Source organism: Tamandua tetradactyla, chromosome X (genome assembly GCF_023851605.1).
Source record: "Tamandua tetradactyla isolate mTamTet1 chromosome X, mTamTet1.pri, whole genome shotgun sequence".
NCBI lineage: Eukaryota > Metazoa > Chordata > Mammalia > Pilosa > Myrmecophagidae > Tamandua > Tamandua tetradactyla.
In genome coordinates, this window is record NC_135353.1 from 63,397,167 (window position 1) to 63,417,890 (window position 20,724).

The following is a 20,724-nucleotide window of genomic DNA, read 5'->3' on the forward strand; positions in this document are numbered from 1 at the left end:
TTTTGAGTGTCACTGTTTGGACTGTCTGATCTCCCTGAAAGCTTGAATGTTCATTTTCCTTTAATACATACACTTTTTGAAACAGAAACTTGGATCCATTCTCCTTTGTTAGAAGAGTACCATTTCAGAGCAGAAAGCCCCCTGAGAAATCATCTGGTCCCATCCCCTCATAGTGATGAAATAAAGTAACTGGTAAAGGGCCTGGTAAGTGCTTAGTAATGGTAACCACTATCTCTCTCCCTACATAGCAGGTAGCAGAACTGAGAATTATCATATAGGCAAATAAGAACACTCAGACCCAGAGAGATTAAATGACTTGTCCAAAGCCACAGGGGTTCATTTATTATTATTATTATTATTATTATTTACTTTAGACTTAACAAAGATCTAGATTCTCATCCTCCCTCTACTAAAGAATATAGATACTTAGATAATATGGCAACTGTGGGAGCAGCGTGGCGTGGAAAAAGCCCTGGCCTACAAGTCAGAAGACCTGCATTTTAGCCATAGTTCTACCTCTGACTGTAACAAAGTCCACAGAAGTGGCTTCAAGTCATGTCTCCATGGCAACCTACTTTGTGACAACAAAGTTATTTAATTTCTCCAACTTGAGACCCAGAGAGGTTAAAAAAATACACATTTACAATAACAGGTCTAAAACCCACTTCACCTAATTTCTTGTCCAGTGCTCTTTACCTCTCACTAGGCCAATGATAGAGGGAAGACAGAAAACCAAAAGATATTAGCAAAATGAATTCAAATGTATTCTCCTTTAAGCAGAAAGTCAGTATATTTTAAAACTAAAACAGGAAGGTAGGTTTTGAGAGAAAATTCAAAGGAAAGAGCATATTTAAGGAGAAAACAACTTGTTTCTCCCTTCCATTTTTTCTAATAGCAGCTTGTTTTCTTTCCTGCCCTAAATGCCGCCGTTTATAATCCCTTCATTCACACCTACTAAGATCACTAACTTTTGTTCCAGAGGCATTTTGTTTGACATACAAACCCAAAAGCCAGAATCAACTAAAGGTATTCAAGTGGGACAGGAGGAAGTCCCAATTGTCAAAGGTCTATTACCTTCCTTTTTGTTAAAACCCACAAAGTCTGGCTTTCATTTTTACTAGACAGCTTCAGGCTTATTTACTTTCTAATAAACAATTTGAGATCTTGTCGACTCTTACTTGGGATCCGGTCTGATGTCCATGTGAAAGTCCTTTAAAACCTATGCATCTTGTCACTTCCCCTGCCTCCAGGAAGACTGGGGATAAGCCAGCTCTGCTTATATTAATGCTTGATGACATCACAATGAGACCCAGCACCCAGTCATACCTAAGGCCCAAGTAAGTGCCAGAGCATCCAGGTGAAAAGGACCTTGTTTCTGCAGAGATAACGAGGCCAAGAAAGTATGTTTTAATCCTGGACTAGAACATCAAAAGAGATGATTGTAAAAGTCTCATAGTTGGGTCATATGAGCAAATAAGCAATGACACTCTGGACCAGTAACTTACTTATGAAAAGGACCTTCACCACCCCTTCTGCCCAAGCTCCTCATACTGTAGTCTAATAAATTTTGCTCTCTCATAAATGGCACTAAAGGATGTCAGGGATAGGAATGAGGGTGAGGAGAGATAGCAATGGAGACCTAAAATGGAAAGGTTTTACCCTCAGTGTTGTATGAGAAGGAAAGTCCCCAGGGCTAGACAGTGGTCAGACACATAGATGGGGGGGTTTTCTGCTAGGGGAAGTCCACTCTGTCATACTGTCCTTATAAAAAAAAAACAATGAAACGTTTTCCTGAAACGGCGCATCTAATTACACAGGAAGGACTGAAACTTGGTTCCATTTTCCACAAAAGAATAACTCATTTAAAAATCAAAGCAGAACAATGGCCAAGGCCCAGCCCATGATATTGCGTAGCTTGTACACTTTTCAAAGAATGAATATTGTCAATTTAGAGATCAAAGCAATAGCGGTCCAGGAAAAGCCACAAATGTTCAATAGGCCAAAACCTTTTCAGGTGGGGGAGGGTCCTGCTTTAAAATATCCATCTGAGAGTTACCTTAAATAATAAGGGTTAATTTTACCCATTTGTCCTTTGTGGCTGTGTTCATGGCAGACTGCTTTACTTTCCCCAAAGGTCCTCCCTGCCTGCCCACTTGGTGTTGTTAGAGGCTGATATGTGGATTGATAATAGCACATTAATTATAAGATTCTCCTCCCCACACACACACCTTAGAGACCACTTAGTTCATGGTTTCCAAGGTTAAAGAGTCTTCAGAAGCTAGATGGATCTTGGAAATCTGGCAAATAGGTTGGAAGGGCTGGTGGGTAGGAGTGAGATCATAGGGGATAGTGGGGAACTGTGGTGAACTGGAGGACCAATGCAAACAAAGTATTCAGACTATTAGAATAAATTAGTAAAACCCTAGGTGGTCAACCCAAACATATCCACAGGCCAAATCTGGCCTAAGAGCCTTCGGTTTGCAACCTCTGATTCACCCTCTTCTATTATAGAAAAGGACACTGAGACCATAATAAAAGTGATTTTTCCAAGGTCACAATAAATTTACAGTCATTTCTAGAGTTCAGACCTCCTAATTCCCACTGACTACATTAAGTTGCCACTATTCCTGGGAAACTTTCCTCCTTTAGGCCATTTCATCCGCTACTCAAGCCCACCCCTTCTCTTGTCAATTTCTGCTATTCATTGACATGATGATGTGTCCACCACTTGATGCTCTCCATGTCTGCCAGCTGCAGCTGCAGACCCCTCTGTGCTTTGCATAGCAATCTTTCTCCTCATACTATGCCAATTTCCTATTCACGTGAGGTCGTGCAGCTGGGAGTCATATTCGCCCTAAAAGATTTTCTCCTCAGCTTTATGACATATTTCTCTAACTAGAGGGTTGGAGTATAAACAATAAGGATTGAAAACATTCACTCTGCTTTCTGTTTGAGTCTGAGTTAGTATGACTAAATGCCTTAAGCCTCCAGAGCTGCTTTTCCAGTTTCCTTTGGGAATATAGAGGGCATGGAAATCCACAGAAAACCATCCATTCATTCCCTTCCATCTTCTTGCTTTCCCGTATACCACACAGGAAGGGGCTAGCTATCTTTATGGGATGGGAAGGAGGTGCAGGCAGTAATCTCAAACCAAGACTTTTGTTCTAGTTTGCTAGCTGCCGGAATGCAACACACCAGAGATGGATTGGCTTTTAATAAAAGGGGATTTATTTCGTTGGTTCTTCAAAGGAAAGGCAGCTAACTTTCCACTGAGGTTCTTTCTTACGTGGAAGGCACAGGATGGTCTCTGTTGGTCTTCTCTCCAGTCCCCTGGGTTCCAACAACTTTCCCCGGGGTGACTTCTTTCTGCATCTCCAAGGGCCTGGGCTGAGCTGTGAGTGCTGAGATGAGGAATGCCGAGCTGCTTAAACTGTGCTACATTGCGCTCTCTCATTTAAGCACAAGCCAATTAAGTCAAATATCACTCATTGCATCAGACACGCCTCCTAGCCGACTGCAGATGTAATTAGCAACAGATGAGATTCACCTACCATTGGCTCATGTCCACAGCAACAGAACTAGGTGCCTTCACCTGGCCAAGTTGACAACTGAATCTAACTACCACAACTTTTCTCTGGAATGAACTAGGAAGGTTGAGACTGTACATGGAAGGAATAGAGCAGCAAAAGTAAAGACTCTTCTGCCTCCAAACTACTCTCTTACCAGCCTGCCATTGGCCTGAGATATCCACCATTTGAGTTGCTATTTTTGGATGAAGGCAGGAAAAGATGCTGCTTAAACGCATTTCTTTGAAAGTGAACAAAATATGCCATCACTAGTCTCTAACAACATAGCATGCAATTAACGTATGAGATTTAGCAAGAGTAGACACCTGAGGGAATGGGACACAGAATAAACTTTGATGGGAGTGGGATGGGAAGGAAAGATCTTGAAGTGTTTGACATTTGGGGCAGACAATAATTTCTTGTGTGTGTCTGTCCTGTGTATTGCATGACATTTAACTTTTCTAGCCACTACCAGGGTAGGAGAATCTGAGAAGCCAGAAAACATGAGGACACTAGGTACTAAGAGAGTTGTCCAAACTATGTGTGTGTGCTGGGGAGATGAGGATGGCAAAAGGTTTCTTCCTCTGTGTGATATTCTGGAAGAATTAAGTATTCCAAAGACCCATGCTAAGTACGACCAAGGTCCGTTCTGTTCATGAGCAGGTGAAGTCTCTGTAGTTTTACCAGTGACAGGCTTGGTGGAAGAGGAGGCCATTGGTGTAACTACCCAAAACTTACATATTAGATTTTCTTTTTGCAACAGAGAGACTGACTATCCAAAATTGTTTACGTTTCCTGGGAAGAGGCCTTCTTGGAGTGAAGGACCATGCTAATGAATATCCTCGCCTTCCTGATCATAAGGCTTTGGGATATTTCTGTAGTACCCATTCACCAAAAGAGCCCCTTGACTGGGATAGTGAGTAACAGGTAACGTCCTCCCCTGGGTAGTGAGAAATAGAAAACTCTGGAGTCAACCACTGCTTTAGCACAATGATTTTGGAGAAAAGATGGGACTATAGCAATAGCTGGCCACTGACCTTCTCAGGGCAAACTAAGGCCCTGAATCTTTTGTAGGGAGTTGGAAAGAGTTCCAGACATGAGTATGAGAAGGCAAACTCACAACTGTCCCAATTTTGCCAGATACTTGTCCTGATCTAGATAGTTACTGAATTCAAACCCTCCTTACCCACCCCCAAAGCTGGTGCCATTGCCTTAGAGACCCCAAACAGTAGAAGGGGTCCAGTAATACACCAATAGGTGTTCTTACCTGAGAAGTCCAGCTACATCTTCCCCGAGCGTCTCTTGCATGCGCCATTTTTAGACACTGACTGACTGCCTTTTCCTCCATACCCTCAGTATTGAGGCACGGGCTGTGCTGTGTTTGAGCAGAAATGGGTGAATCTGAGAGCCGAATGCTACATGGTTTATTGCCACATCAACCCTGGAGTTGAATCGAATTACTCAGTGGTCAGTCTGGCAACATCTTACTCCCATAAATCATAGAATTGTCTAATACCACAGCAGTCTCTTTCCATTATCCCCAGAATAACCTACCAGCAGCCTTTAGATTAACATTCAGCATGCTCTACAGAATTTTGAATGAATAGAAGTGCTCAAACAGGAAACAAATTTGAAATAGAGGTGAAATCCCATTTTGAAAACTACCGTCTCAACCCAAGGATATCTCTGATCCCTTGATTGAACAGGCTCTCTGTTCAGGGGTCCACGTGGGGTTAGGAGCTGATAGAGAAGGGGACTGACACCTTGCTTTAGCCACATGTTCCTGGTAGGCAGTGGAACTGGTGGAGCCAGAAGAGATGGGTGGATCATGAGGGGAAAGGAACAGGAAGCCAATCTTGGGCTGGGATGCCTCCTAAGAGTCCTGCTCCAGCTGTTCAGCTATTCTAAGTATATCTGTTGGGCTGGATTCCCAATGCCCATGGCCCAGTCCCTCTAGTATACCAGGATACAGCTGGGATAGGTATTGGGCAAAATTACCATTTTGTGAGTAGGGATGCTAATAATAATAACTCACATTTATTAACTGCTTACTATATGGAAGGCTCCTAAGTGCTTCACAAGCATCATCTCCTTTAATCTTCTCAGTAAATCTATGAGGTAGATAAACAGGCTCATTTTCCAGATGGGAAAACTGAACCTCTGAAATGTCAAATGACATGTCTAAGTCACCCAGGGAGGTCAGAGTAGGGAGCAGAACTGACATCCATCAAGAGGTTTTCACTGGGGCTCCAAAACCACTCTTGTGACAAAGCAGAGGGAAACACAAGTCTGCAGCATGTTGGGAGAAGAGGAAGGCTTTCCAGTTCTCTTGCAATAGAGAGCTAAAGAGAGTTGTAATGGGAATCTGGCTGGAGGCAAGTTGAAGGGAACTGGAGATGAGGAGGAAGAGAAAAGTTGCATTTATGGGTGGTATGTCCCCAAGCCTGAGTTAGCCCTACACTACCTTTTCCTCCACCCAGTCAAGGCACAGGCATAGCACATCTCTTATAGACTTGGAGGAGCATCTGAAATGTTTTAAGATGAAGCAAACTCTCACTGATCTAGTGGCTCAATGAAGAGGAACTTCTTCGATGTGGACATCCCAAAAGAGCAGATATCTTTAAATAATTTGCCTTACCTATACTTGGAATTTTGGTGAATGAGGCAAATGGCAAGTAAATAAGCTGCTCAATAAAAGGTGTTCATAGATTTTCTTTTAGGAGTGCTTCTAAGAGATGTCCTGAACTCAAGCCACACTCAGTTCAATCACCTACACCTTATTCACCAGCATCAGGTCTAGAAAAAGCCCATTACTGGTCACAAGACCCTTCAGCTGACCAGCTCCCAGCTGCTCACCAATTACACAATTCAAACAAGAAGTGGCCTTGCTCATTACAGTGTCAAAGCAGGCATAGATAAGAATTTGTGGTTTTGAACTCTGACTAGCCTGGCCTAGCTTCCAGGCAGTTGAAGACATCTTGATTTGAGTGCCAAGCATAAAAAATTTCACAATATTTTCGCAAGGCCTCTCTAAATTCAGCCTCTACTAGCAAAATAAGAAGGACCACAAGCTTACAGCTAATGAATGTGCTGAAAATATTAGTCAGGACAGTAAAATTTAAAAGGATAAAGATCATGTGATTATTGAAATCCACAATCTGAGAGCAACTTGCAAAGGAAAAGGCTAATTTCTTTGTTCCCTCTAATAGGCAACATCTTGGGTGAGGAAAATAGGTAGAATTACTGCTGTTGCTGCTAATGATAATGATAATGATGATGATGATAATAATGGTGTTTACAAGGCAGAAAACTTGCAGATTTTCATATTTTTTTCCAAGTGTTTTCACATGCATTATTTCAGTTGGTTCCTGATGAGAAATGTAAGGAAGTATTACTGTTCTACCGTATTTTAAAGAGAGGCACAGAGTGATTGAGATGTTTGTCTGAGGTAATCAAGACTTAGTAAAAATGTTTAACCTTGACTAGAGAGTAGCATTGATGGAATTTCCTTCCTTACAAAGTTTCCTTTTCAGGACCTCTGACCAAAAGAGGACTCAGCACCCCCAGAGGACCCGTGATGGCTGAAGTAACATTGGCCAAAGTATGGCTTCTCCAAGCCTCCACCTCTGCTCCTGAGTTTGCCCCAGCCCACGCAACTCATTCTCCCTCTATGTTTTTACTAATAAAACTCCTTCCTTTCCTTCAACTACATGCAACTATTTCAGATCACACTGATTTGTCTTTCCTCTGGACTCCCTTGTTTGGGTCATGGATTCTTTTGAGAATCTGATGAAAGTTGCAGACCTTTACCCTCAAAGGATGTGAGCAATCATGCATACACACATGCTCACACATGCATGCACACGCACACACATACACACACACTTGAGTATACAATTTTAGTCCTTAGGCTAATTTAAAGAAGGAAATACTCTCAAGACCAAGTGAAAGAAACCTTGGGAGTAGGCAGCTCACAGATGGAATCATTCTTCTCCTTTGACTTTCACCCACACTCCTCTGGCAACCTCCTCCCCCGAACCCTATGCCTATCCACCCCATCTCCTATCCACTAACCTCATGCTACCCTTGATTACCCAGGGTTTGTCACTACCATGGTCCTATTCCACCCTTCTGGAGAGTCTCATTCTGCCAGGACTCAATCTGGCACAAAGACCTAGCTCACTTGATAGGCAAATACTGGATAATAAGTTTGATATAGAGACCTGCAAGATCATGAGGACTTGCATTTGAACCAGGGTCTTCTGGAAATAATAGTCAGGGAGATACTTGGTGGGAAAGCCCTTTTATAACTACTGCTCATTTCACCTATGAGAATGATCATTTCTGTCTACTCTAGAATACGTCAAATACTTGAGGTTGACCAACACAGAATTAAGATAATGGGCTAAAATGGAATATGAAAAGAAGACAAAGACCTTCCCAAAACAGCTCTCTGCAGCTTCTCTTTGCATCTGAGGTTAGCCACTATTGTCATTGCTTTACTGCTCCTTCAGACACCAACCCCAACAGTTTTCAGTGAGAGCTACCAAAGGGTAACAGTTTAGAAAAAGAGTTCTTACAGTTATTGGCTCCACCTCCTTATTATGGAAGAAAGACCACTGGATGACAAGCTTGTCCTGGGAGGCCACAGTGGTGGTGTAGGTACAGACAAGGGTGACATCAGATCCAATAGTCACATTCACAAAACCATCTGGGATGGTCACTTGTACCATACTAACCTGACCTGAAAACAGAATCATAAAAAGAAAAAAATTAGTGCACCTCACATTCCGATGATACTTTTCCATTAAAGGCATTTTCAAAGGCATCTCATTTGAGGAATCCAAGGGAAGAAGAAGTATGATACAGTATAGCTAAGCAAGCAATTGGGGTGAGGATAGGGGAAGTCCTAACAAATTACAGTGTGAAGATACTCAAGTCCTGTGTTCTTAAAAGTGTTGTCCAGGAACCCAAAAAGGTTTCTGAGTCTGATGAACAGCCGTCTCCATTTGTCTAGGATGGAGGGAGTTCATGGGACGTGGGAATCATCCCAGTTTTATTTGGATATTCAGTGTCAAAACCAAGAATGTCCATTTTGGGGGGCTTCATAATAATACTAAGATATTTTTTTTTCACTCTTGTAAGTGTACAGTGGTGTTTTCCATGGGAGTTTTATCCATACACAGATAATGATATCATTGTTCTGGCAGCTAATGGAATGGATGCTTTTGTATTTTTTTGTTTTACTTTCTACTTTGGTAAATCTAGACAGAAATAACCCACATAGCAATAGCTCTAAGAGGTCCTCAATAAGTTTTAATTGAAAATTTTATTGAGATAATTATAGATTGAGTCTAAGAAATAAAAGAGAGAGATCCCTAGTACACCTTATCCAGTTTTCACCAAAGATAGCATCCTAATAAAGGCATTAACATTCATATAATCTGCTGCTCTTGCTCAGATTTCCCCAACTTCACATGTACTTGTTTGTATGCCTATATGTGTATATATAGTTTTATGAAGTTTGCATTCATTTATCTACCACCACAGCCAAGATACCGAACAGTTCCATCACCACAAAGATCCCTCATGCTGCCCTTTTATAATCATACTCATCTTCCTCCCACATTATATAGATGATTGGATTCAATTTGTCAGTGTTTTGTTGAAGATTCTTGCATTGAAGATCAAGTTCATGAGAGATTTGGTCTGTAATTTTCCATTTTTGTGTGTCTTTGGTTTTGGCATCAGGGTAGCATTTAGCCAGGTGTAAGTGCTCCCTCCCTTTATATTTTTTGCAAGAAATTGTGTAAAACTGGAGCTAACTTTTGTCTACATGTTTGGCAGACTCATCCAGTAAAATCATCTGTGTCTAGAGGTTTTTTTTCAGGAGGTTTAAAAATTGTGAATTCAATTTCTTTAATGGCTTTGATATTTTTGAGGAATTGGTACATTTCTTCTAAGTTGCCATATATATGAGTGTAAAGTTGTTTGTAGTATTTCCTTGTTATCTTTTTAATGACTGCAATATTTGTAGTGATATCATTTATTTCATTTCCGATATTAGTAATTTTGTGTCATATCTTTTTATTTTTGCCAGTCTTGCTAAAGGTTTTTCAATTTTATTGATTTTTTTAAAAAGAACCCTATTTTTGTTTCATTGATTTTTCTCTACAGTTTTGTAATTTTTAATTCCATTGTTTTCAGCTCTTATCGTTATTGTGCTTTTCCTTCTGTTTATTTTGGGTTTATTTTGCTCTTGTTTTTCTAGTTCCTTGATGTAGGAACTTTAATTATTGACTTGAGACCTTTATTCATTTCTAATGTAAGAATTTAATGCTATAAATTTCCCTCTCAGCTGTGCTTTAGCTGCATGTCACATTTTTTGTATGTTGTACTTTTGTTTTCATTCAGTTTGCCTTCTTCTTACCATCTTTCAGAGTTTTCCCTTAGTTGCCTCTTGCATCATTTCCATGGTTTATACTTGTGCTTAGCAGATCGAAATTAGTCTATGTCATCTTCTCCAGACCAGAAATCTCCCTCATTTTTTTTTTTTTTTTTTTTGGCATGTGCAGGCTCCGGGAACCAAACCGTCCCTCAATTTTTAAGAGTATAAAAAGATATGAAGGCTGAAATGCTTGTGAACTGCAGGTGAGATAGGGTGAGATAATTAGCTGCCCATATAATTTATAGGAATATCAAAGAGCCCGTAACCCAATGTATCTGAATTTCTCAGTACTACATAAGCATTTTTCAAAAAACTGCCATGGATGACAATACTTTGGCTAGCACTATACAGACACTGGCTCACCTGATTATTATCCATAGCTAGTAGTATCTATTACAAAGTCAGGTAGTTTAAAAGTTCTCCAGGATAGGACATAGAACTTATCAATTAAGTTTTGGAAGAGAAGCTCAAGTTTAAAAGATGCTCTTTATGGTGCAGTGAGGCCAAGCTCCCTGCAGGGTTTCTGTAGGGGTACGGATGAGACTAGGATACAGAGATCATGAGAGAATTATAAAACATAATACAGAAAGAAAAATACCTGCCCCACTTCCTAATTTTGCATATCCAAAGACCTCTTTTATTTCTTATTTTTCTTACTTAATGGCATTGGTTGGCAAAAGGCACTTTTTATTGTATTGTCAAACATTTTGAAAAATTAAAAGAAAAAGTAAATGATTGCACTTACTACTCCTGGTTTCCTGTATTGAATAACTGTATTCTCTGTCACAGCCAAGCTAATTGATTCAGCTGCTTCACTGCCAGAAACTAGCTGTTTACATGGCAAATGATGTCTTGATGAATTGAGAGACGTGCTTTAAAAGGCAGAGATTGGCAGAATGGGTTTTAAAAAAACACTATCTATATGCTGTCTTCAAGATATTTTAATTACAAAAACACAAAAAAGTTGAAAGCAAAATGATGGAAAAAGATATTCCATGCAAATAGTAATAAAAAGGGAGCTAGCATGCCTATATTATTGTCAAACTAAATAAACTTTAAGCCAAAAAAGGTTACGAAGGACAAAGAACCAGAAAAGGTAGGATTTAACAAATGAGCAGGATTGTTGAATCATTATATTGATGTTTCTCTTAGTCTCCAGTATCTTACAGCATCTAGAAGTAAAAACCTAAAATTGTCAAATTATAACCCATACCAAACTCTGAAATCTGTTCTGCAACTAATTGTTGTGATGTACTTTGAAATTCATAGCTTTTTAAATGTTATTTTTCACAAAAAAGAAAAAAAGTCAATTGTGATAATATATATATATATATACACATATATTCCTTCTAGCTTCCAGCGTTCTGGAGCAGCTAGAAGGAAAAATCTGAGGTGATGGAATGGTAGCCCATTACAAATTTTGGGATCTGTTCTGTAACTATTCATTGAAAAGTGCTTTGAAAATTTTTGCATTTTTCTTTCTTTGCTTTGTATATATGTTATATTAAATAATAAAAGTTTATAAAAAGACAAAGAACATTCTTTTTTAAACATTTTATTGTGAACTATATATACAAAAAAGCAATAAATTTCCAAGTCCATTGTAACAAGTGTTTATAGGTAGATTTCAGAGTTTGATTTGGGTTACAGTTCTACATTTTAGGTTTTTCCTTCTAGCTTTTCCAAGACACTGGAGACTGAAATAAATATCAATATATTGATTCAGCAATCATATCCATTTGTTAAATCCTATCTTTTCTTTACAACTCCTTCTCCTTTCATTCTTCTCCCAATCTTTAGGGGTGTTTGGGCTATGCTCATTCTAAGTTTTTCATGTTGGAAAAAGGTGTTGATAATATGGGACAAGGGATGGAACTAGTTGATGTTCTGGAGAGGCTGGGCCCTCTGGATTTCAGGACTTATCTGGCCTAGGAACCCATCTGGAGGTTGTAGGTGCATGGAAAGTAATCTTAATATGTGAAACTTTTGCACAATCTCAGAAAAAGTCTTAGGTGTTCTTTAGGATGGACAGGAGTGGTTTTGGTTGGGGTTTGGCAAACCCTGGTAATTAGCTGTATCCAGCTGAAGCTAGCATAAAAGTAGCCTCTAGAATAACCTCTCAATTCTATTTGAACTCTCTTAGCCACTGATACCTTATTTTGTTACTTTTCTTTTTCCCCTTTTGGTCAGGAAGGCATTGCCGATCCCACAGTGCCAGGGCCAGGTTCATCCCTGGGAGTCATCTCCCATGTTGCCAGGGAGACTTACATCCCTCGATGCCATGTTCCATGTAGTGGGGATGGTAATGATTTTAAGTGCAGAGTTGGGGCTTAGAGAGAGGCCACATCTGAATAACAAAAGAGGTTTTCTGGAAGTAGCTCTTAGGCATAACTATAGGTAGACTTAGCTACTCTGCTATAGCAATAGGCTTCACAAGAGCAAGCCTCAAGATCAAGGGTGTGGCCTTTTGACTCAGGAGTCCCTAACATTTGAGACAGTATCGGGGTTTCCCCAGTTGTAAAGCTTAATAATTCCATATTTTTCTCCCATACAATGACATTCTATATTGATAAAATATTCAATTCATCAAGAAGATATAATAATTATATGTATATACATGCACATAACAACAGAATCCCAAAATGTATGAAGCAAAAATGGACAGAAGTGAAGGAAGAAATTAACAGCTCTACAATAATAGAGACTTCAATATCCCAAATGTCAATAATGATGGAACATGTAGATAGAAGATTAGTAAAGAAACAGAGGATTTGAAGAACACTTTAAACCAATTAGACCTAACAGATGCATACTGAATGTTTCACCCAGTAACAGGATACACATTCTTCTCAAGAACACATGGAAAAGTTTTCAGGATAGGACCATATGTTAAGCACCAAAACATACATTAATAAATTTTAAAAGACTGAAATTTTTCTGATAACAATGGAATGAAATTAGAAATAATTACAGAAGGAAATTGGGAGAATTCACAAACATGTGGGAATTAAACAGCACACACTTAAATAACCAATGGTTCAAAGAAAACACCGCAAGGGAAATTAGAAAATACCTTGAGACGAATAAAAACAAAAAACCAGAACTTAACAAAACTCCTGGGATGCAGCAAAAGTATTGCTAAAAGGGGCATTTATAGCTGTAAATACTTCTATTAAAAAGAAAAAAAAATCTCAAATCAAAAAAATACACTTGAAGGAACTAGAAAAAGAAAAGTAAACTAAACCCAAAGTCAACAGAATAAAGGAAATAATGAGGATTAGAGTAGAGATACACAAAGTAATGAATAGAAAATCAGTTGAGAGATTAATAAAACCAAAAGCTGGTTTTTTGAAAAAAATCAGTAAAACTGACAGACCTTTAGCCAGCTGAGAAAGAAAAAAGAAAGAAGATATAAATAACTAAAGTCATAAATGAACATGGGGGCATTACTACTGATGCTACAAAAATTAAGAGAATTATAAAAGAATACTATAAATAATTGTATGCCAACAAATTAGATAACTAAATGAAATGAACAGATTTCTAGAAACACATAAATTACCTAAACCAACTCAAAAAGAAATTGAAACTCTGAATAGATCTGTAACAAGTAAGGAGACTGCAACAGTAGTAAAAAAATCTCCCCAAAAAGAAAAGTCCAGGACCAGATGGCCTTGTTGGTGAATTCTACCAAATATTTCAAGTATTAACAACAATCCTTCTTGAACTCTTCCAAAAAATTGAAGTGGAGCACACACTTCTTAACTCATTATATGAGGCCAGAATTCCCCTGATCACAAAGCCAAACAAAGACAACACAAGAAAAGAAAACTACAGGCCTATATCTCTTATTAATATAAAAGCAAAAATCCTCAACAAAATGCTTGCAAACTGAATTCAGCATCATATTAAAAACATAATACTCCATGACCAAGTGGAATTTATCCCTGAATGCAAGAGTAGTTCAACATATGATAATCAATCAGTGTAATACAGTACATTCATAGAATGAAGGAAAAACCCACATGATCATCTCAATTGATACAAAAATATCTGACAAAATCTAACACCCTTTCATGCTAAAACACTCAACATACTGGGAATAGAAAGAAACTTCCTCAATATGAAAAAAAGTGCATCTACAAAAACCTGTAGCTAACATCATACTTAAGGGTGAAAGACAGAGTTTTCCCCTGAAGATTAGGAAAAAGACAACGATGTCCACTTTCACTACTTCTTTTCAACATAGTACTAGAAGGTCTAGCCAAAGCAATTAGGAGAGACAAAGGAATAAAAGGCATCCAACTTTGAAACGAAGAAGCAACATTTTTCTGTACACAGATGACCTGATCTCATATGAAGAAAACCCTAAGGAATGACCAAAAAACTGTTAGAGCAAATAAACAAATCCAGTAAAGTTGCGGGATACAAAATCTTCACACAAAAATCAATTGTGTTTCCATCCACCACCAATGAACAATTCAAAAAAGGAAATTAAGAAAACTATTTCATCTCCAACAACATTAAAAAGAATAAAATACTAACGAATAAATGTAACCACAGAAGTGAAACACTCGTACACAGAAAATTACAAAACATTACTGAAAGAAATTACAGAAGACCTAAATTAATGGAAATACACCCTGTGTTCATGGATTTGAAGACTTAATATTATAACAATGACAATACTGCTCAAGCCCTTAAATTCCAAGAAAAGGGCGGGTTTTCAGAAATCACCCATTTTCAATATACTGTATCCTTAATATAATGACAATGCACTTCAGAGCTAAAAGCCATATATTTTCAGACGAACTTTTAAAAATGTCACATCATTCAATTCGTGCATACTATTTATATCTTTGAGATCACCCTCTAGTCCAGTGCTGCCCAATAGAACTTTCTGTGATGATGTATCTCTGCACTGGCTATGAAGCACTTGAAATGTGGCTAGTGCCACTGAGGAACTAAAGTTGTAGTTTAATTTAATTTTAATTAATTAAAATTAAAATTTATTTAAAGTTAGATCACCACATGTGGCTAGTTGAACAGTGCCAATGTAGACTTAAAATGAGGTTGCTTCTGTTCGTGTCAAGGAGAAAATGTTTCCCTCTTTTGGATAAACTCCTCCTAAATTGAGACAATATTTAAATACTGAAAAAAGTAAAATATCTCTAAATTAACAGGACTGTGAATACATAGCAAAATAAAGATTAATACTTTATTGAAAAAGAAAACCCAAGACTGCAATTTCCCTCAATGTCCTGGCTGAATTAAAACAATAAAGAAAAAAAAACAAAGGTGGCTGAAATAGGTGTCACTGCTTTTAAAAATTCGTGCTTATTATTAAAGGAAAATGATCCAAACTGCGTTACTTATATTAATCAACATTTTAAAAAGAATTTTAAATGTCTCATGTTTTGTGATAGCTCATTCTTTTATTTAATGCCCATGATGTGCCAGGCACTTTGCTTTGGTATTTCCTAATGTACCATGGCAAAAATTATTCCCTAATAGCCATATTTAACCAGTATACTTGAAATAATTCAATTTCCAGCAACTTAACATATATCTGTTTCTTTCTTGAAATAGAAAATAAGATAACCAAATGATCATATTCATTTTTGCAAAATCGAAGTTCCAATGTGATCACTACTTTCAAATGCATAGTTTATACTTTCAGAAAATGAAAGCAACATTGATACCTCCTCCCACCAAATTACTAATATATATTATAAGCACACAAAATGATGTGCATGAAATTTTTGTAGAAGTAGTTTTCGATTAAAACTTTTTTTTTAGAACCAGAATTTCACCTGAGACATCTTTAGAAGTCATTAGAAACATTTTGATGAAAATGAATTCTATCTTACTTAATTCAACAGCAAACTGATTTTAAATATGTATGTGAAAAACATTTCTGAATGGGGTTCAGGATGGTCATTCCCTCTTTCAACATAAATTTTACTAATGGTCTACTATGTGCCAGGCACCAAGCTTGACACCAAAAAGTGACATTCTCCCTGACCATGAAACAAGTCCAGGGAGTGCATCAAATTGCTCTTTAACAGAAACATTGTCCCAGAGCCATATCTGGATCAACTGATGGACACTGTATAGATTACTGAAATCTTGCTTTCTCTGAGTTCCATATGTATATAAGCACAGCAAACAACGATGTATTTATATCATATTTCCATTCCATCTGCCAGACTGACACAAACACATTTTCATTTGGACCAGCTAGATTGCATATGTATATATACAGTAGTATGCACTATACACCAACAAAAACAGTTTAATAATTTAAGAAAAAAAGCTCTGAAGTATTTATTAGTCACTCTGATGGGGCCTTGTTCTAAGAGTCACAATCAAATGGGATCAAATTTATCCTTTAGATAAAATGTTGTATACCTAATTTTGTAATAAGATACATACATTTGCAAAGGAAAAAAAATAATAAAAATTCACCCAAAACTTTACATGCTATGACTATGGGTTACTTTTAATTTTTTTATTTGTACATTTCCATATTTTCCAAATTTTCTACAATGACCATGTATGTATTTGCAATCAGTAAAATAATATATATAATAAATATAGAATGTGTATATATCTAATATATGGGTATTGTACTTATATGTTTGTTACAAGAAGAAAAGTGTTCGGAAATTGGGTATACAGGTCAGGTTAAGGGCTCACCTAGGGAAGTTGGTGTTAACTAAATGAGTGATTTCAGAGGGCTGGTACAGAAGGCTCAAGGGTCGACCCAACTAACTAATGACTAAAAGCCCTCTCCCCCATGAATGTTTATTTTAAACCATATCTTTAGACAACATGTGTTCCCATCAGGATGGAAGCAATTGATAAATGAAGTATTGCCCTGTGGTGCCTTTTAATTTTATACAGCATTCAATTCTAAACAAACATTTAGTAATGAACATCAAAAGAACTACTATTAAACAACATATAGTTTTGAAAAGCAACACTTTTTCTAATTATAAAATGAATATGACATTTTCTGTGGAAACCCCAAAAATAGTGAAAAGACTCAGAATAAAATAAAAATAATCCCATTGCCTAGAAGTTTTCACAATTAATATTTCGGTATATAACCTTCCAGTAATTTATTCTAGGCATGTGTGTGTGCATGTGAGTGTATGATGATTTTATAAAATGTATCGTACACTTCTTTCACTTAATAATTCTAAGCATTGTCTTAAGTCATTCAATATGTTTAATAGGCATCATTTTTAATGGCTCCCTAATATTACTGGTGGCTTAAAATCCTTTTTTTGATAAACAATATTGGTGTACCTACCATGGATCTAACATTATAAGAACAGATTCTAAATATATCTGGTATTTGAAAAGGCTAGGCAAGGAATTAGTGCTCTCTCCTGAGTTTAACCAACATTAGGATTTTGACTCTAAAAAATATTTTGTTCTACTCAAATCCCACCAAATACCCACATTATGGGACAATGATAAATCACTTACATGTTTGCCAAGATACAGTCTTAGGCTTGGAAAACTTCAACTCTCTGAGAAATGTTAGCTAGTAAACCAAATCAGTAAATCTGTTTTTCCATGTGTAAACAGGGCAGGCCCTCCAATTCCGGGTCTGCCTGATGGAGCAAAGCAAGTCAATTACAGTGAACTTAAAGAAAATACTAAAGTAAAACTGGGGAAAGGTTATCCTTAACACAAAGTAGTTTCTGAGCAAACTCATCTGTTCACCTTTAAAACTAAGTTTAAAAAAAAGATACTGTGATTTTTCTGAGAAAAATTAATTCAGAAGCCATATAAAAAATAATATCACTGGTTGCCTCCCTCAATAATATTAGCATGGCAATTATTTTCTAAGCAAGAGTTCTGAAAAATCTTATCACACAGAATACTAGTCACAATTCCTTTGAAGTACAGGGGTGAACATCCTAAGCGAACATTTGCAATAGCAGTTTAAAAGGAAACACCATTTCCAATTGTCTTTGGTGGTTTGGAGATCCTTTACTTACCTACAAAGCAGTTTAGGATCAGAAAGACCTTCCATAACGTGAACACCATTGTGTTGAGGTTTGTTGAGAGCACCAGTAGCTTGTCTGGACAAGGCTGAGTATCAAACTGGCTTCTTCAATCACACCGAGGTTTTCCAGGCTTATCTGCTGAGCATCACCAAGCAAATATGCCTCTTCGGGCTTTCTTATTGGGTACCGACCTTTCTCACAGCAGATTTGTGTTTCTTTGAAACACTTTTCATGGGGTGTGTATCTTAGATATATTTGCTACTGTGTTAATAATAAACCCACGATTTTAAATTCTTCAAGCTCTTTGTGCACAGAATCTATAAGTTTTATTGTTTAAAAACAATCTCATTAAAAATTTATACTTGGGGAGAAACACTACACATGGAAGAGAACCGATGCAAAAAAAAAAAAAAAAAAAGCTGACAAGGTTAAATAATTTAAAATATTCCCAGAGAAGTCTTACAGTATTGATTCACTAACCTCCTTTTTGCAAATGAAGTTAGTAAATTGGTGCTATAAGGATTCCTAGGGAAATGGAGTTCACAGGAAGCACAGAAGAGTTATGAGCCAAAAAAGCATCCAATTCTATGTGAACAAACTCTGGACAATGTCACACTTTTTTGAATCTCTGGCAGTTCTTACTGCCCTCCACCAAAATTGTCAGTACAAATTGCATTCTAACTCCTAAGGTTAGAAATATTATAGCATTTATTCACCAACTTAATTTTGCAAATTCAGGTTAATGAATAAATGCTCTAAGACTTCCATTGGATGAGTGGGAATTTTTGCAGAATTAGATTACTGAATGCGTGCTAAGGGTTTCTTTGGAAAGGGTGTTCACTATGATGGCATGAGAAGCTGCACAGATAAGTAGCTTTGATGTGGACAGGAATTTCTTCCAGAGTTTCTCCTGCGCTTATGTTATCTTAAGAAAGCTAGGGTCCTCTTCTGGTTCATCTACATGCTAAGTACTGCTATTTCCATGGCATCTTCAATAACACCCTGTATGGACTTTTTCATCAAGTCCAAAGGCCTTAATCTAGATTCCCAGCCACCCAAGATTACCTCATCTGAACTTTAGTCATACTAAATCATCAACCTGAGAAACGCTGCCAAGATCTATTGTTTCCAAGCTTTTGCTCACATGAAAAAATGTGCAGGTTTCAAGTGACAGGTTTTATAAATTTCAGTTTACAATAATGTTTAATCCCATTTTACGTTAACCTAGTCAATATCACACTGCTTCTCAGAGGGCCATTTTGCTTCCACCAGGCCTGATTTATTCTAGCAGCCTTTCCCCTCCATGCTCATGTCTCACGCCAAGCCTTAGCTCCAGGTAACTTCCATTACCACTTAGAATTTTCTCTTCCCTCCTCTTGATATCCAAACTTATTCTTAGAACAGATCAGTCATGCTATCCTATATGAAGACTTCCCTGAGCCCACATGCCAGCCATCTCCGGGCAACTCTTTGGATGATTCACATTGTACTTAGAGCCAATACCTTATATTTGGCACTTGTTTGCTTGACAGTAGTTTCCAATTAATTGGCTCTCCCCTAAATCAGATGACTGTGAGCCCCTCCAGGAGAGGGTCCAGGTCTTATACAGGCAGGTCACAACATAAAAACTGTGTGTCTCAAAATGTATTGGTAAGTCCATTGATTGGTCCCAAGAATACACTTTTTTTCAGAACAATGCTAAGAGCAATCTCATTCCCAGATCTACGTAGTACGTAATCTGGCACTGGCTTGAATTATGGGTGCTGGGTTACACAGGGCAGAAGAGGAGGAGAAGCAACAGGAAGAGGCAGAGAAATTATATTCCTTTTCCTTTTTCAAGACATATATCGAGCACATGGCAACATTTCCCTACCCACCCAATAACCATGACATATATATTACACTACCTTCCTTTTTTCTACACCCACACCCCCATGATCCCTTGGTCCCTTATATCCCTAGGTTGGCCTAAGAGAGAGTTTTATTTCCAAGAATACCCCATGGAAATGAATATTTCTATTCTTATTCTTCCCAGACCACTTCTCCCCCACCAATCCCAAACACCCACACTCTTCTGTACATGCTGCACATAAGGAGGGAAAATATAAACTAAAGGGGATTCCCACAAACATTCCCCAACCTGTTTGCATGGTTGAAAACATAATGCTTATTTCCCTTAAATGAATTTCTGACTAGGAGCATCATCAGTCAAAGAAATGGTCTGAGGGAAGAGAGTTTTTATTTCAATTTGTAGGATGGCCTTTTGGTGTCCATACCAGCTGTTCTCAGCCTCGGTTCTGCCTTTACCTCTGAGTCCACCACATCTCAAGAGACAACGTACCCCCTGGAATTAATACCGGCATTTCCAGTGGTGGGGGAGTGCAATGATAAAAAGAACTTTTAAGTCTGGTATTTGTAAATCAGGGGCTTTCTGTGCTTTCTTCCATGCCCTGTAGGCAAAGTAACCATATGATTAATCATTAAAACCAGAACATGTTTGAGGAAAGGGCGCTATTGACAATTGCATGGAAGAGAAGGTAAAAACCATGACAGTACCAGACAACCCCAGACTTCTAGCTATCTATCCATAGGACAAAGCTAGGCCCAGAGCAGATGCTAGCTAAGAGTTTACTAATTAATTCAATGATGTGTTCAAGCAGGTTGGCTCTAGGATGGGCAGGATGGA

At 37.8% G+C, this 20,724-nt stretch overlaps 1 protein-coding gene across 4 annotated transcripts in view; it reads right to left on the minus strand.

Moving 5' to 3' along the window:
- Positions 1-18,218, minus strand: part of VSIG1 (V-set and immunoglobulin domain containing 1) — a 29,866-nt gene extending 11,648 nt beyond the window's left edge. For 2 of the 4 annotated variants that reach the window (XM_077146505.1, XM_077146503.1), the window contains exon 1: positions 1,179-1,313. In XM_077146505.1, coding sequence (XP_077002620.1) covers positions 1,179-1,298 — 120 coding nt within the window. In that variant the 5' untranslated portion in view covers positions 1,299-1,313. Of the gene's footprint in view, positions 1-1,178; positions 1,314-8,146; positions 8,311-18,029 lie in introns of those variants that run through there. The other 2 variants (XM_077146504.1, XM_077146502.1) reach the window with 2 other exon arrangements.
- Positions 18,219-20,724: the final 2,506 nt, after the last annotated feature.